Source organism: Electrophorus electricus, chromosome 18 (genome assembly GCF_041902795.1).
Source record: "Electrophorus electricus isolate QZ-2024a chromosome 18, ASM4190279v1, whole genome shotgun sequence".
Classification (NCBI taxonomy): Eukaryota; Metazoa; Chordata; class Actinopteri; order Gymnotiformes; family Gymnotidae; genus Electrophorus; species Electrophorus electricus.
Window position 1 is genome coordinate 13,595,721 of NC_137514.1, and position 16,998 is coordinate 13,612,718.

The window sequence follows — 16,998 nt, forward strand, 5'->3', positions numbered from 1 at the left end:
CAATCATTCACACCAGGAAAATTTAGAGAAAAAAAATCTGACTAAACTGCCATGTCTTTGAATTACTGTAGGAAACCCTAGCAGACATGAGGAGAACATGGAACCTCCACCCAGCAGGACTCAAACCCAAGAACCAAGTCCTGAGATGCAAATATGCTAAGCACCAAGCCACCATGCTGCCTGTGGTTTTTGTTAAAGGAAAAGTGTTCCAGTGTGGAAGTTCACAACCACTATGTCTGTATGTGTGTAAGTAAATTTGGTAGTTCACGCACCACTATGTCTGTGGAATCTAAGACTACTAAAAAGAATAGTAATCTGACTGTTCTCAGATGTGAACATAAACACCCAATGTCTTTATGTAATTTATTTAAATTTTTTTATTTTATTTTTATTTTAGGTAATTGTCCCAGGACCTGTTTCCCAAAAGCAGTTTGCAGATCTTCTTAAACTCTAGAGAGTATACAGTGATAGCTGTTCTATCATCTAAGAATGATCTTTATGCTGTGTTTTTGGGAAACCAAGCTAAGACTAGTTTCAGCATGGGAGTTAAAGGGACTTTGTGTAACTTGCCAGATGTCTGATGGTAGACATTGACTGCACAGAACTACAAAACATTCTATAGAATGGAGCACTGGAATGCTTCTGATAATTCTAATATCTTCATATTCAATGTTTTTTTCATTATTGCACAAAAAACCCTAACAAAAATAATAATATAAAATATAATATAATAACATAATAATATAATATACCTATATAATATAATACTAATAATAATACTACTAATAATATAAAAATAATAATGTGCAGTTGTAGAGATGTTATCTCCTCATGTAAATAGTTAAACATTCTTTTGATTGACACCACACCATGTTATGTCTTCAGTAAGAGCAAAGGCAAAAAACCCAAACAAACAAACAAACAAACAAACAAAAAACAACATTAAAATAAATGTAAGACATTTAGTACCAGTAATTCTAACTCAGGGAAGACAGTATTAAGATTAAAGGCAATATCTACATACATTCAAAGGCAATATCTACATCAAATCAAAAACAAGCATTATTCCTTTTGACATAATTCAAAAAAGAAAAGAAATATACATGTAAAATGTATACCTGTTACTATTCCTTCAAAAGGAATGCTAACATCCCAATATCCCCCCAAAACAAATAATACACTTCTTTATTAACAGTGAATAGGAATACATACATAAATGCACTGTTGACAACTAAAGCTGGATTGCATCTGCTTTGGTTTGGAACAATATACATATACCACTACCATGCAGTGTTAAAATGGAAGAAGACAACAAGGTGGTGATACAGTAATAGACAGACAAAACAGAGCTCACTACGTTTGTAGTGGAATTGTTAATTTGCAGTAAAAGAATATGTCCCTTAATAATGGACTATTTTCTTTCATTATTAGCATAGTCTATGCTATGGCTAGTCCTCCAGGCATGTACATTATAAGTGTATACAGAAGCAGAAAAGCTTGCATTAGAGCACACAGATAACATTAGGCACAGATAACCCTAGTTTTTGAAACCATTTGAACCTCTGCCCAAGGCCACTTTCTGACGTGAGACACTTGTATACTGACAAAGGCTTGTGTATTGCCTTGGTGAGAGACTGTGGAAGACCAATAGCAACACTGTGTCTGGTGCCTGCGTATCTCAGGTCAGAAAATGGTCCTTAGTTTGTCTTATAACTGGGAGCAAGGAAAGATGCTGTGCTTGTGACGGAGGTCAAAAGTTATTTACCTTGATTTTAACCTCGAAACGTCCCTGGAAGCGGTCCTTTTCACTGTATGCAATGTTCTCGCCAAACACTTTGCATTCGACACGAATCTCATAGTTTATAGTTAAGTTAACAAACTGAACTGCGACCAGAGGTTGTAGGTAGTGCGGGTGCAGGAGTTTACCATAGTATGGGTAATACTGCAGGGGGAAGCCGCCTCCAAACCCATAGTATTTCACCTCTCCAAGTTTACCTGCATCTTCCTCTTTCTACAGACATTTGCGAAACAAGAACACTTGGTGAGACCCTTAAGCATATTATAATATATTTTTACTAGGTGAATTAACTAGGATTAAATGCCAACCGTATATACAGGAATATATGTATGTGCAATTTAACAATGCTTAGTTGTATGGCACATATTAAGCATTCCTTTTATCAGGGGTACTGAAGAACACTGGCATAAGCACTACAGAATTATGGATATTCATACGTCCTTATCCAGAATAAAACATGCTTTTATTTTATAATTGGTATGAAAACGTTGTTTGTGGGTTGAGTGTTTGTGATTAGCCAGTGTATCAGATTAAAAGTCATAATATTTACCTTATTAGTACAGTATATGGGAATCACATTGGGCTGGATTTTATTCTGGGCTTCATCTGGGACACTGTCATTAGATTGCAGGGGCTGGAAATCACATATAAATGCAGGCATTAAAAAACAAAATCAGCGATAGATCCAGTGGTTGCAATCAATCTATGGGCCATAGTTTACTGAAAAGTTATCTGTATTTTAATAGTTGTAAAACACCTGAGATTCCTGGCCTGTAAGTCACTCACATATAGCAAGATGAGATTCTTCACAAGTGAGAGCTATTAGCTCCAAGAAAAGAGTGGGGATTTGCATAAATGACACTGTGTGTCCTTACTGTAAAGTATAATCAAGTCAGCTAGTACATCTAATTGACTGATTTAACATTTGCCATATTCATAAGATTCAGAATCTAAATTCAATGTACATGACATGGTACACTACTTCTTTATAGACATGTTTCAGTGTGTAGTATGCATTAGCCAACACTCACAGCTACATTATATTTTTTATCCTGTATATGATGAAATATATTAGGAATCCTATGAAATGCAAATGTTTTCAAAAGAATTCCAAAAGGTCTCATAAAATTGCAAGAGAATTTGTGCAACATTCTATAAATCTAGCAAACCTACCTTTGGTATGAAATTCACAATCCTATTGAGCTTGACAATCAGGCAGGGTTTCCCCTCACTGAAACCAAAATGCTTGTCGTCAATGCCTGAGCAGGAGCCAAGCCAAGACCTTGAGAATCGACAGGCCTTTCTAATACCTATTTCCATTTCCAGATCGCCCCTGTTCTTATAGACATCGGCTTGCTCTGAGAAGATACAGATGCAAAGACACAAGTCAACAACATAACAAACAAGCCAGGAGAAAAAATAAACTAGTTAGTCACTGAATCTGTGATGTCTTATTCTGAAAAAAACATTGAGACTTCTGACAAGGACTACCATCTTAAATCACATTTAATTTTGCTTTGGTTGGCTTATTTGGATCTATATCCATTCCAGTATATGTTCTATCTGTTAAGTACAAATTAAGTACAAAAATGCATAAAACTTTATCTAATCACAACTCAATTCCTTAATGAACCAAGTGGTTGCTTTATGTGCTTGTGAATCTGGTTTTAATGTTAAAAAATCTTTTGCTCTAAATCATTTCAATACAGAAACTTCAGGTCTTCCATACATGGTCTACAGCATGCAAATATCTAGGTTATAAATAGTGCAAAAAGTTACACTGTTACAACTATGGCAAATTACACACCTCCACAATCTTCAAATTTAAAAGGGTCCCGCTGGATCTCCTCACTGTATGATCCCAGAAAGTCTTTCATACTCTTTGTGTAGCTGATGTATGTGTCCACATCATTCATGCTGAACATTAACTCTGCTTTATCTAAATGAGGGTGATGGGTGAGTCCTGCACACCAATAAAATACCACAGTGATACATCTCCATATCTTTTAAAATATCCTTATAGACAGGCAGACACAGATATGAACACATAGATAAATAATTTTGGTATAAATTCAGATTTAAGAAAAATTAAGCAAAATAGTAGAGAAACACAAGACAAGAATGATACTTTAAAATTATCTACTACATGCAGTATTTCATGTAGATGGATTTTTTGCTATGGGTTAAAAAGTGCTAGCAGTATTTGCACAATTTTTACAGCAGACCACATCCTTGAATTGGACTTGTTAAAGCGGAGTGCTTTGTGCAGCTGTACAGAGGCTGGATTAATTAAATATAGGCAAGCTTGTGAGTGATCAATTAGGCACACCCTTCTTTACAGAAGTACATCATATCTCTGGGGTCACCAAAACATGAGCCATTGCAGCAACACCCTGTACATCAACATCTGGAATAAATGTAAGTTATCTGTTCTGTTGCAAGTTCAGTGACATTTTGATCACATATTTGACCCGGTCACGTTTTTCCCTTGTAAAACAATACTTTCTGTATTAGTATGTTTATTGTCATTGTTTAGTGGCAAAGTGAAACATCACTCATTGCAAGAAACAATGCAGAAGCTAACTGTCCAATTACTTACAGTCATTTGAAATGGGGTACTCTGTATGAAAAGAACTGCGATTCCTATATGGTTCACTCAATATAGCTGTATGCTGGAGTAGGTATTCGGGTGTAAACAGTCAGAACAGCAAAAACTCTGTTCCTGACCAGTTACTGATGAGCTGAACGTTGACTGAACTTGAAGTTTTCACTGCAGAGGTAAATGATGAAATGATGATGATGATGTGATTGGTAGTTACTAATGCAAAGCAAGTACTAACTTTTGTTCTGCTATAAATCAGATTAATCATTTTTCCTATATTTATGACCAGTACCCTACCCAACCTACAGTCACATAGTCATAATACAGCAGCAAATATGAAGCAAATAAAAGATGGCAACAAAATAAATTACAACACAAATATAATATGCAAATATGCAAAAAAATAAGTAATAAAACAAAAATATTACTCAAAATAAAAAGCTTGGTTTTTCTTAAGTGTTAACAACACATTAGTCACCATAGGTGTAAATTATGCTGGGGACATGACACACCACTTTCTAAAATGGCTAATTTTGTCCCCATAAATTTTTGAAAATGTTTGTGTTTATATTTTGTCACCCTATGCTGAGATAATAAATGTGGCAAAACTGACATTTTATGAAGCAAAACAATAGATTTTTTAATAAAAAATGTTAAAAAAACAATTGTGCTACAAATATATTTTATACCACAGTGCTGATACTTGTATTTTTCAGTGGTGATAGGCCTGACAAACGAGGCCATAAAACCTTTTGTAAACCTCTTCATTTCAGTCCTATTACTCATTTCTTTTCAGTGAATGCACATGCCCGGAAGCTTGGTTTCCTCAAGGGAACATGAAGTTGAGGGGAAGCTGAATTGAATGCAACACCTCCTTTTTCTGTCCTTGGCACATTTCAGAGCACAATGTACACCCATGGTGACAATACATTAACATTAAGCCACAAGAAGTTAACTAAGAAGTTAACTTTAATTAAGCTACAACAGCATTAACCAAAATAAACACATTCTAAAACAAACAAACAAAAAAAACGCTGAACATGAGGTGTCTCACAGCAGAGCTGCCTGAGGCTAATGTGACTAACGGTATGATGTCATGCCTTTCATCAGTGCCTTTCATCATAAATGAAATAATGTAACCTCTGTCCTGGAACTAACCATATCCCCCTTCTCCACTGCAGCTTTCAGTCTCATCACGTGAAATCCTTCCTTTACCACTGCATGCATTACAGCCTTGAACTTTTACACATAAACATTTCTTTCTTAAAGTCTCACTGTAATCTGTGAACTATGTGTTTTTAACAACAGTGTGTTGAGTGTACAACCACTTTCCTGTGTGGTAAAATGAAGGGACTGTTAGGTACTGCATCTCAGGAGCAGGAACCGCAGAGCATATACCTGGAGGACTGATCCTGTCTTGCCAGGTGGGTTTGTACCGACTCAAGGTGAGAAGAAGAGCTTGGATGGTGCCGATGAAGATCCCAGCCAAGAAACCATAGAAGGCGATGAAGAACAAAATGATCTTTGCTGCAAGAATACACAGGGAGAGCCTGTTAGGAAGCCTGACATTTAACTCAAGCCTTGGATACCATTATCACTGAACATCCTATGGTAATTGCTGGCATACGTTTTCGCTTCAGTCTGCCTGATCAACAATGTAGGGGCTTATATGGGATGGCAAAAAGAAACTGTGGAAAACAATTTTGAACTACCATTTATAACCACCATAACAAGACAGCTCCTGGAAGAGAGGACTGACTCTAAAATATCTTATGGATGTAATGCATAACTGTCTAGCATGACTCTGTAATTTGAATATTACAACTTTAGCATAAAATAAATAGTATCTAATCAAATTGTTTTTTTTTATTTGCTTCAGACTGGGATGCATTTGATTTTAGAAAACATATTTTTGCTAATAGTGTAAGGCTGATGTTTTTTTTTTTTTAACAATGCAGCATCAACCAGGGCATTCTGCTGTCCTCAGAATGTCCTCCACAGGGGTCATAACTATAAGTAGCAACCTTTATTACAAAAAGGTCTGTGTCCTGAATGAAACTACAAGGTGCATGGGCAGTACAGAAGTTTCCAAGTGATAAATGTAAACATTGGTCTTTGTGGATCACTGGAATTACAATCTTTCTGTCATTCAGTGAACCCCTTAAATTCATATTGTCATATTAGAACCATGCATCTTCATCAAAGGCAAACAATGGCAAATTCCACATCCAAACATTTACATACACCATGTCATTAACTGGAATATAGTGCTGTACACATATGATTAACTGGAATATAATTAAGCATAGTGTAAAGTATTACTGTAGTCATAAGAAACAATATTACAAGCTTAGTGTGACCTGATATTGTGATTCCTAAGCATGATTTGCATGACCTGACAGAATTCTTTATATTATAAACGCATTTATTTGAAAGGTATACACAATATATTCACATGCTGCTTTAGTTACTTTCAAGATTTTTTCTAAATACACTATATGTAATGGCTTGTATTGTATGTATATATATACTCGATATGCATACTAATTAATAATTCATATTTATTGTAATATATATATATATATATATATATATATATATATATATATATATATATATATATATATGTGTATTTATTTATTTATTTATTTATTTATTTATTTATTTACTGCAAAAAAAACAACCAAACAAAAAAAACAACTAATTATCAGCAAAGTAACAAGAAATGGATTGCCATGAGAGCGACAGGATCCGATGTTTTTGATGGTAGCCTACCGGTGGTAAACACAACATAATCAATGAGCTGCTATTGTTGGCTCAGTCGGTTCCGGATCAACGTTCTGTGAAATGTTAGACGAGCAATGTCATTTCGAAGACCCCAAAGACTAGGCCTGTGACCTTGAGCTACCTTGGACAATGATGCATTTTTAACCCTTTGACTATGGAGCATCGTATTAATAAATAATCTTCAAATTTACTGATATAAAGTCTACTTGAAATTGTTTCCTTGAAGACATGGAGCTACATGTCTGTTTCCAGGATATTTACTTCAACCGACAACGGTAACATTCAGTGAGCTCATGTTTTTATATCCTTATGTAATAATTAAAGAAACCTGTTTCTCGTGAATAATTTGAGCATCTAGACCACTTTTTAAAAATAACAGCTAACTATTCTCCATCAGTGATCAGTAACCTCGACTATCCTATTCCTGCCCCTTTGATGACCTTTTCGCCTTATTTGTTTAACAAACACACCGCAAATACAGCAAAACATAGTTCTATTAATTATTATTATGTGTAGATCTCGAAAACCCAATCGTAGACGGAATAATCTGTAGCGGCAGGCAGACCGGTAGAGTTACACAGCGCATAGTATAACTGGTAATGTAGTCTATAAAGTGATGCTGCTTGTCATTCACTATTCAGTTAAATCTTGTTTTCTTAACAACGCACTAGCATTAGTCCGTTCATAACTGATCGTGCAGGTCCGTGAAACGTTTGCTGCAAAGTCAAATCTAACAGGTAGAATCGTGACTAGTCGCGAGACAGACTGTACCCTCTGGAATGACGGTGATCGGTAAACTCGTATAGATTATGATAGCTAAGCAACATCGATTAGCAATACATTAGGAAAGTGAATTAAAAATCTCTGCTGCCTAGTAAATGTATACATACCCCAACTACTGCCAGTGCGCCCAAGACACTCCCCCGTTTCTGAATTCCATAAAAACTTCTTCCACCCTCCCTGGTCTTTATTCTGAGCTGGCATTTTAGTCGAGTTTTTTATTTATCTTCGTACAGTGTGAATTGCCTTCGGTACACGTCCTTCAGCGGAACACTGTACACCCCAAGGCATGGAGCAGCACCCGGTTTCTTGCAAGGTGCCCCGTGCAATATATCCCTCGCATCACGCAGACACGCCCACAGATCCCCCGACACCTCCCAGGAATGCTCCAGCAAATCACAAACAAATGTTCCACCCACGTAACGCATTCGTGTAAGAGTCTGGCGAGCGGAGCATTTTACTATAGTGCGGCGTCGATGAGATGCAAATCTGTCTCTGCGCGGGTTAAGGGGCGGTATTTCATACCTTATGACGTAATGCAAAAATAAAAAAGAGAAGAACCGTGACATGGTCTGATGATGTTGCGTTGAGAGAATGTTTACTATAGGAAATAACGGACAATTTTAATGATATGTCAATTGAGTCTGCACTTATATTATCTGCCTGGACAACTATTAGGAATAATCAGGAGTTACTTTGCTCTGGCTTGAACAGAATTATTTCTGTGGTTCTAACGACTGTAGATTTCTTACTAATGATAAAACAAAATTTTTATGACACCATGGTGGACCTCACAATGAAAGTATTTGGTTTAACTTTGTATTAGTGTTATTTCATGGGGTTAATATAACTATTCAACTATTATTTTGTGATGTCTAGTGACATTATTAGTGAAGAAAAAAATCAGAATTCTCCTCAGCAGCCTGGCTTTGGTATAATATGAATACTGTTGGTCAGGAAACATAAAAAGTTTGTATTGATTGTGGAAATTGGAGTTCTGTTTTGTCAATGTAATTCCAAATATATTATTACTCAATAACATATCTTATTAACAATTGTCAAATATGTTTGTTAGTAAACAGCACAGTGCAATTTCAATCTGTTGTTCACAGAATACTATTAAATTTGAATTACCAAGACTGCATTCCAAGATGCAAAACTCATCAACAAAATACAACAGCTTTGATCTGTCAGATGTGGCAAGATAGATGCTATGGTATCAAGACAGAAAAGTACAAGACAGAAAACTGTAAGTTGCTCAACAGAATAACAGAGTGGTTTTCCAACACTCTTGTACAGAACATGCTAAGAGTAGATAAAAATATTTTCTACTACAACATAAATACCTAAAATGTACCATTAGGCAAAACATTATTCTGCTGATTTCAAAAAAGGTAGATGCAGACAAAGGTGAAAACAAACCAACCAACCAACCAACCAACCAACCAACCAACCAACCAACAAACAAAAACTAAATTGCCTGTGTTCGTTTGGAAGTAGCTACAATTTTACCAGAGGTATTGGCAATATAGAAAGCAGAGAAAAGTCAACAAAACTTTGGTTTACTAATGTAAAACAAACCCTGGGTTATTTTAGCACCCAAATGAGCAGTTGAGGCTGTTTTTCATGTTGTTGGCTTATTTCCATGATGTGGCTGTCAGTCTCAGTGACAGTTGAAACCACTACTACCACAGGGACTTATATTTGATACAAATATAAGAGGCTGCATAAACAATCTGTAAGGTAGTTACATGAAGCAGTGTTAAGTTAAATCCAAACTACAAGAGTGTGGCTGGGTTTGAGCCACACTTTAGGGCCAGTGGACACTTGCTTCACCATGGTAGTTCTGCCACTGAACTAAAGCACCGAGCCATGATTTGATACTACAGCTAAAGAACATACTAGAGATCAGCTCTTTTGGGGCATAAGTTAGGAGACGGACTGCCTCCTGGCAATCTCTGATTTGATGTAGAAGTTCACACTTAACAAAGCCTTAGCACTGGAAGTAGATGATGGAGAGGTCCAAGCTCTGTAATCTACACCTCAGATTCATCAGATAACAAGCTCAAGGACAAATGTATTTAAGTGGTGAAAGTGTTTAGCCAAAGGCACTGCCAGCAACAAGCAAAATCTCAGGGGACCTGTATGCAGCTGCAAAGTTAAAGGTACAAACTGCCACTCCATCTGTAACCATAGTGAAGCTAAACAATTGGGTAGTGCATTTCAAGTGCACGCACAAACATCCCATACTGCATAAGCAAACCCTAAAAGCTGCAGCCTCGGCCCTGACATTATGGGCCTGTGTAGCTGTTTGTAGATCATTCACATAAAGTGGGATGCCAGCTCTCATGTTTTTTGGCATTAAACTCACAATTTGGGATAATTTCTCAAGATCTCATGCTGTGCAAAGACACATCAGCCAATCAAAGTATACACTCACAAAAAAACTTTAATTATTTTTGTACAATCTGCATAATACCATACAACTGGGTCATATTGTAGCCTATTTGAGAAGATATTGGTTATTTTTTAACCTGATGGAGGCATCACCTTTACTGTTTGAAAAGTTCCAGTACATTGAATGGAAATTTCAGAAGTATTTGGGATGGTATAGACAGTTACTCGTGACAGAAGCTTATGGGCAGCCCTATATTGCAATCATCTTTACAAATCAGAATACAAATAAAATCCTCCATCCATATTTCTTTGCTAATCTCTTTTTGCAGCATAGACTGTATACTAATAACTATGAGCTGTGTTTCAAATGAGGAGTGAAGCAGTGTTAAATTGAAAATTCCCACTCCAGAACCATAGAAATATAATTGCAGTCACTAAACAAAAGTTGGCAACCCTGATGATAGAAGCAATATGTTTGGGACACAGATGAGATGAGCATTCATTTAACAATCAGTAAGCTAGAAACATAAAGCAATTACTTGTTTCAATGCTGCTGCTATAAACACTATCGTGGATCAAAGAGCTTTTTTTTCTGGTGGAAAGCAGCAAATTCTCTAAACCATACATGTCTCATGGCTATCAGCAGCTTGTGTTAAGTAATAACCCACTCACAAAGGCAACAATTAATCCTGATAATGGGCTGTCCCAGTACTTATGCCTATTTCATCTTAACCCTGCTAAGAGCTCAGATGGCTTCTGCTTTGTGCTAGAAGGCTGGGCTTTCTGAAGTCTACAATTACACTGCATGTTACTGCAGGCCCAAATAAGATCTATTTTGTGCAGACATTATTAGCAAACTTTCTACCTGTCACCTTCTGGACCTGATGTAGCTAGCTAAGCTAATGTTAATGAAGCAAACAAGAAATTTGCCCCTTTGACAACAGAGACAAAGAAGGACTATTTTCTCATTGGAGAGGACCCAACATAAGAAAACTCAGTGACAGCTTTTTGTTTTTATATGTGTCAGATAGGTCTGCTGCTGCATTATCTCTCTGAATAGGTCCATGTGGAATGTAATAGAAGAGAGGGGGTGGGCTTGTCTTATCTCCATCAGTTCACCTGTTACTGACACTGACCTTGCCACTAACCCAGTGGTTTGGGTAGATAAAACCTACCCAGCACCAGAAATAATCCAACACCATGACCCATCAGGTTCAATTTGGTTGTATTCTATTTCAAACTGTAGAAGTAGTAAAGCCAATGGTTCTCCTTATTGAATAAGAAAAATATAGAAATAAATGTTGCAATGGCCTATAATAGCTGATAAAACAGATCAAAGAATAATTACATAAAGTTAATATTTGAATCTGAAGAAAGACTTGTCCCTACAACAACTAGCATCAAAGTTAACAGAATGATATGAGACAGTTAAGCATGATCTTCACTTAGCTAGCTGACATTGACCAAAAAAGAAAAAAAAAAAAATTTATTAAAGCAAACATCTCAATATTAGAGATTCCAGAACCAATGTCTAATGTAAAATCAGCCAGTTATTGAAAAACACTTTCAAAAAAAATATTTGCTCTTCTCTGCCTCGTTTGTTACTTTCTCTGCATTTCCTGCAGGTAGGTTTAGTATATTAATGTGGGAGATAAAGTCTTTGCATCAAATACTGGCACTGGACTGGAGAATTTTACTGGATCTGTAAAAAACAAACAAACAAAAAATAATAATTCTAGTGTATCAAGGTATATGCATAATTTGAAGTAGGAACAAAATACAAAATATGCAAAAATATGCCTTCACACAATAAGGCCAGAAATGTAAAAACTCAGAAGTGTGTAGGTTGCAGATAATAAAGACATTGATAATAAAGACATTATACAGCACAATAGGTCACAGTCATGGAGACACCATGCTCTGAACATTTTCATGTTTTCTCAAATTTATTAGAACTAAATCAACTCATCAACAACTATCCAGCCCTTCATGAGCAATGTTATTTTATTTTGAAAATCTAATTTCTTGGTTGCTATGCAAATTGCTGCGATAGGAAAGATGAATAGCAGGGATCAACAGAATGACTTAATTGAAAATAAACTGAAAAAGAAACTTCTGATTTAATTCTTTGACTAGTCTAAGATTGTACAAAACAGCTTTGCAAATGTCAAAATTGAAAAGTTAGTAAGAAAAATATTTTTGTCAAAAAAAAAAAACATTATTTCCCAGATCTGATCTCACGGTGTGCTCTCTTTCCCCATAAGCACTTAATAATTTTTTATGTATGTAATTTGCACCAGAAGTATGTAAGCAATTTGCACCTGAAAACTCACTTTCCACTCTGAAAAGGGAAACCACCGCTATGTGGCACACTGTTCCCATTTTGCATGTAGGGGCTCTGTTTAAATGTACATTGAATATTGATTGTAAATACAAATGCCAGTGCTAAAAATGTCAACATCAAATGCATATAGTATATAATAGGATGCATATTGTTTTCCAGGTGAAATAAATTGAGGACACTGAGGAGTAAATAATTTTAAAGACTTTATTTTCATGTGAGTTGTCTCAAGGAAACTGAAACATATTCCTTTTGTTTTTCCAATAATTTATTTTCCACTTTAGGCCTATGAGGAGTTGAGGTTTCCTTAAATTTCAGGGGTTTTGGGTGCTTATGGGCCATGTGGTTCAAAACTGTAACGGATCCTGTGGATATATGGATTGCTTGATGGTACACTGCACTTGACAGAGGTCTTGAACATTTATTTCTGTTCTGAATTAATTGACAGGAAGTGTGCCATCTGGCAGTTCAGAATGGGTAAAAAGGTGAATAATGATGGGCTTTTCAGATTTTAAGTTCTAAACTTGTATGGCTCCCTGAGATGAATAGTAAACATTGAGAAATCGATTATCCTCTAAATCAATGTGTGTCCATTAAAAATTTGCTTTTTACCAATTCCAAACAAATCTCTTTTGGATGGCTTCCTAATGAACATTCCATTTTTATAATTATTATTATTTTTTTTTCCAGTATAAGCAAATCAGTAGAAAATAGCACTTTCACTATGTATTATAAAAATATAGGTTGCAGGAGGAGGCAAAATGGTGCACACAGTTTTGAATACAATAACATTGTTACAATTGTCTGTTGAGTTGTTGAACAGACATCATGTACCTGACATACTCTTTGACACAAAGAACAAACAAACATAAATGGCATCAAGCACCATACTCCCTATTACACCATGTAGCCTATTTATAAGACATAAATGTACATATAAAATGTACATAAAATTTAAAATCATGTGACAAAGCCTAAAATAGGTCAAATTATGACTTCAGAAACAAGCAAAGGGGCCAGACACACTTACAGAAATATTACAAATTACAAGTAAATTACAAGTAAAACCACAGGCAAACAAGAAGGAAGAAAACAGTCTGTACGCAGGAGGAATTGGAAAATCTTTTAAAAGAAACAGGGTGTGGAAAACCCTGTCAATCACAATTAGGTGGTGGGACCAAGCAGTTGGAAATCGCAGATGTTATTATTAAGTACACCTGGAACATAGGTGCACTGACACACACAAAACACAGACACAGTAATAACCTCTATTTATGTGCCACTTCTTAAAACAAGGTTTACAAATCTCTTCACAGAAGCATACGGTAGTAATAAAATCAAATCAAATAAGATAAGAAAATAAAATATAAAGCAAAGAACAACAGATACTGGGAGTTCCAGTGAGAGTTCCCACAGTGATAACCTGAGACTTACACTTGACTCACCATCCTTAAAGATTAATTGAAGACAAACATCAAGACTCTTCTCACACAGTTGGTGGAAAGACCTCCCATGGGCTGTCTGAATAGTAGAGTCCATTGTAGTCTTCAAATGCTGACTGAAGATTCATCTCATTGAACAGCATTTGTGGGAAGTTTTTAGATTAACACTTGAACTATCTATGCCACACCCCCTGACCCAGACTACGCCTCCAAGACTGTCACTCCTCCTAGTCCCACTAATCTAATTCAATCTGCCTCCCCTGATATTTAACCTTTTCACCTGTTTCTTATTTGCTCCTCCTATTTATACCTGTGTGTTTGTGTCCATGTTATTCCCATGCGCACTGAGCATTTTTTCTTTCCTGTTACAGTCTCTCCTGTTTCCTGGTTATCGCTTTGTGCCCACCCAGGCAGTTTTTCCTTGTCACTGTCCCTTTCAGCTTGCTCAGCAGGGATCTGGCCCTAAACATTTGTAAAGCTGTAATAAGTGTTATATAAATAAACTTTACTTGATTAGTAATACCAATTGAATTGCCTTGTCTTTTATTACATTTTATTGTACCTCTCAACAGTCTAGATTTAAGCACTGACTTTGTTTTAGGCAATAAGGTATTTTGGACTCTAACCTATTTGTTCTAGTTAAACATACTTCTATAAACTCTTTTTAAGTTACTCTGGATAAGAGCATTTGTAAGCACTTCTGTAAGTTGCTCTGTATCAGACCATTTATTACATGCTATGAATGTTGATGTATTTTTCAGTGTTGTTAGGTATACCGATGCATTAGTGCAAGTGCTTAAACTGCTTTGTAGGTATTCCCAGTGTACCTGTGTGTTGAGAATCAAGCTCCTGTAACTCTTGTTCAATTTCTATCCATGCCAGAGATGTCTTCAGCAGGCAATGCTTTGTGCACTGACAAAACTAATTTGCATAGGAGTCTACGGTGACCTAAGAGAGGTGAAAACTACCACAGCGAATATGCAAATGTTTTTACTGTGAAAAAGAGAAAATTGAGTACAAAATTATCAGAAATTTGACCTGCAGTTGGTATATCTCTATGCAGTGAAGATAAAAATAAAATATGGTAATGAAGAACATCAATTTTAAAAAATTGAGAAGAATTTTCCTTTACAAAGTGACCATAGACTGATTTAATCAATCTTCTTTGTGATAGTACAGTTGCTCAGGTCAAGCCTACAGAGGCCTCACACAACTCACCATGCTAGTTTAGTTTTGCTAATGTGTTTCTCCTGGAGTGTCAGCTGAGGACAGAGAAATTTTGAAAGCTAAAACAGCAAAATAAAACACATCAAAATTTTCCATACTAAAAAAACAGGAGAAAAGATTGCAACATCATAGTTACAAATTAAATTTGAAATGATGCAATGGATGAAACCATATTCAGATGGAAAAATTATTAAGGACCATCTGAATTTAGTGTCCCCCATGCTTATCCTCGACTACACTATTTCATAGTGACTAGAAGGGCATTTGATATATCTTGAAATGTAGAAATAACATTGCAGGAGAAATAGTCTTCAGCTGAATTTGTCAGACTTGCTACTGATGAAAGTTTGAACATTAGTGACACTCTTCAGTGACCAATATATACAAAAGCCACCGACAAACACCTTGAAATCACAGAGGAATTACTTGATCAGGTCCAGCTTGAAAATGGGACTACAGGCCTGGACATTAAAGAGCACTGCTGGACACATTGATGCATTCCAGTGAAGACCAATGTAACAGTTATGCTGGGTTAGAGAAATGAAGCTGAGTCACTGATTAAAGAAGCAAATAAAGCAGATGGGGCTTCTATTATTTTAGCATACCATTGTTATTTTTCTTAGTACACCAACACTGCAAATTTCACATGCTGAATGATGCAAATGCGACTGACCTTGTGAAGTACATTAGGGCACTAGGAATCCACTAAGGAATCCACAACATTTTAACCACTGTGTGATGAGTTCAGATTTCTTTATGATGACCTGGTTCTTCATAATCAAATAAAATGGCTTTCAAGAGAATGTCTGTTCACATATTTTCTGGTTGTGCTGGAACCACTTGAAATGTTTGTTGTGGGACAAGGACAAACAGATTGTTACTCCTTTTTGGATGACAAAAATTGCATGCATAGCAAAGCGTTTCTGTGTGAGATCCTTTAAATGTGCTTAAACATGCAAGGGAACAATAAGAATGTTTATGATCTGTCTACAGCCATTAAAGCATTTTCAGCGAAACTAGAATTGCTTCACAGATGTATTGGTAAATGTATTTTCCAGAACGGCAAATTCAAGCTTCGCTGCCATTGCCCTGTGTCAACTTTTTATGTATGTGTTTACCAAACAGATATAAAGCTACAGCTCGAAACTTTAAAGATTAAAAGATACATGATAAGATTTTTCAGCTACTAAATAACACATTCCTTGTTAAGAATGATGGAAGTGGAGATGATTGTTGCTCAACTTGAAAACATGGATCTGTAAACTAGATTTTAATAGTCAGAGATTGGTACTTATGAATGTTGGTATAACACCTTCCACATCTCAAGACTTGCCAGAAGGATGATCTCAAATGCTCCCATCAACATACAGGTGTGAGGCATGCTTATCAGCTCTGTCAATTATCAACTGCAAGAAAAGGAATCACCTTTGTATTCAGCACACCAAGGAGGTCCTTACAATTGCAATTTGAAGCATGGAACCTAATTTCACTGTACTCGTTTTCCTGAAAGAGCACCAGAAATCCAAATTAATGCACAAACTAATATTAAGCATTATCTCAAATGTAATATTACTAATTTAATATTAGTTTTTGCATTCTTATCAGGGAAACAATCAACAATTGC

At 36.0% G+C, this 16,998-nt stretch overlaps 1 protein-coding gene across 2 annotated transcripts; it reads right to left on the reverse strand.

Moving 5' to 3' along the window:
- Nucleotides 1-353: 353 nt before the first annotated feature.
- On the reverse strand, nucleotides 354-8,319 carry atp1b1b (ATPase Na+/K+ transporting subunit beta 1b). 2 transcript variants are annotated; one of them, XM_027006126.3, is made up of 6 exons: nucleotides 8,078-8,307; nucleotides 5,799-5,927; nucleotides 3,606-3,761; nucleotides 2,972-3,156; nucleotides 2,349-2,432; nucleotides 354-2,011 (listed from the first exon to the last, which is right to left on the reverse strand). In XM_027006126.3, exons 1-6 carry the CDS (start codon nucleotides 8,169-8,171, stop codon nucleotides 1,751-1,753), a joined length of 909 nt encoding a protein of 302 aa, XP_026861927.2. In that variant the 5' UTR covers nucleotides 8,172-8,307; the 3' UTR covers nucleotides 354-1,750. The 2 variants fall into 2 exon arrangements, with proteins under 2 accessions (XP_026861927.2, XP_081557649.1); XM_081701523.1 differs by lacking the exon at nucleotides 3,606-3,761 and having other exon boundaries at nucleotides 8,078-8,319.
- Between the last annotated feature and the right edge of the window lie 8,679 nt (nucleotides 8,320-16,998).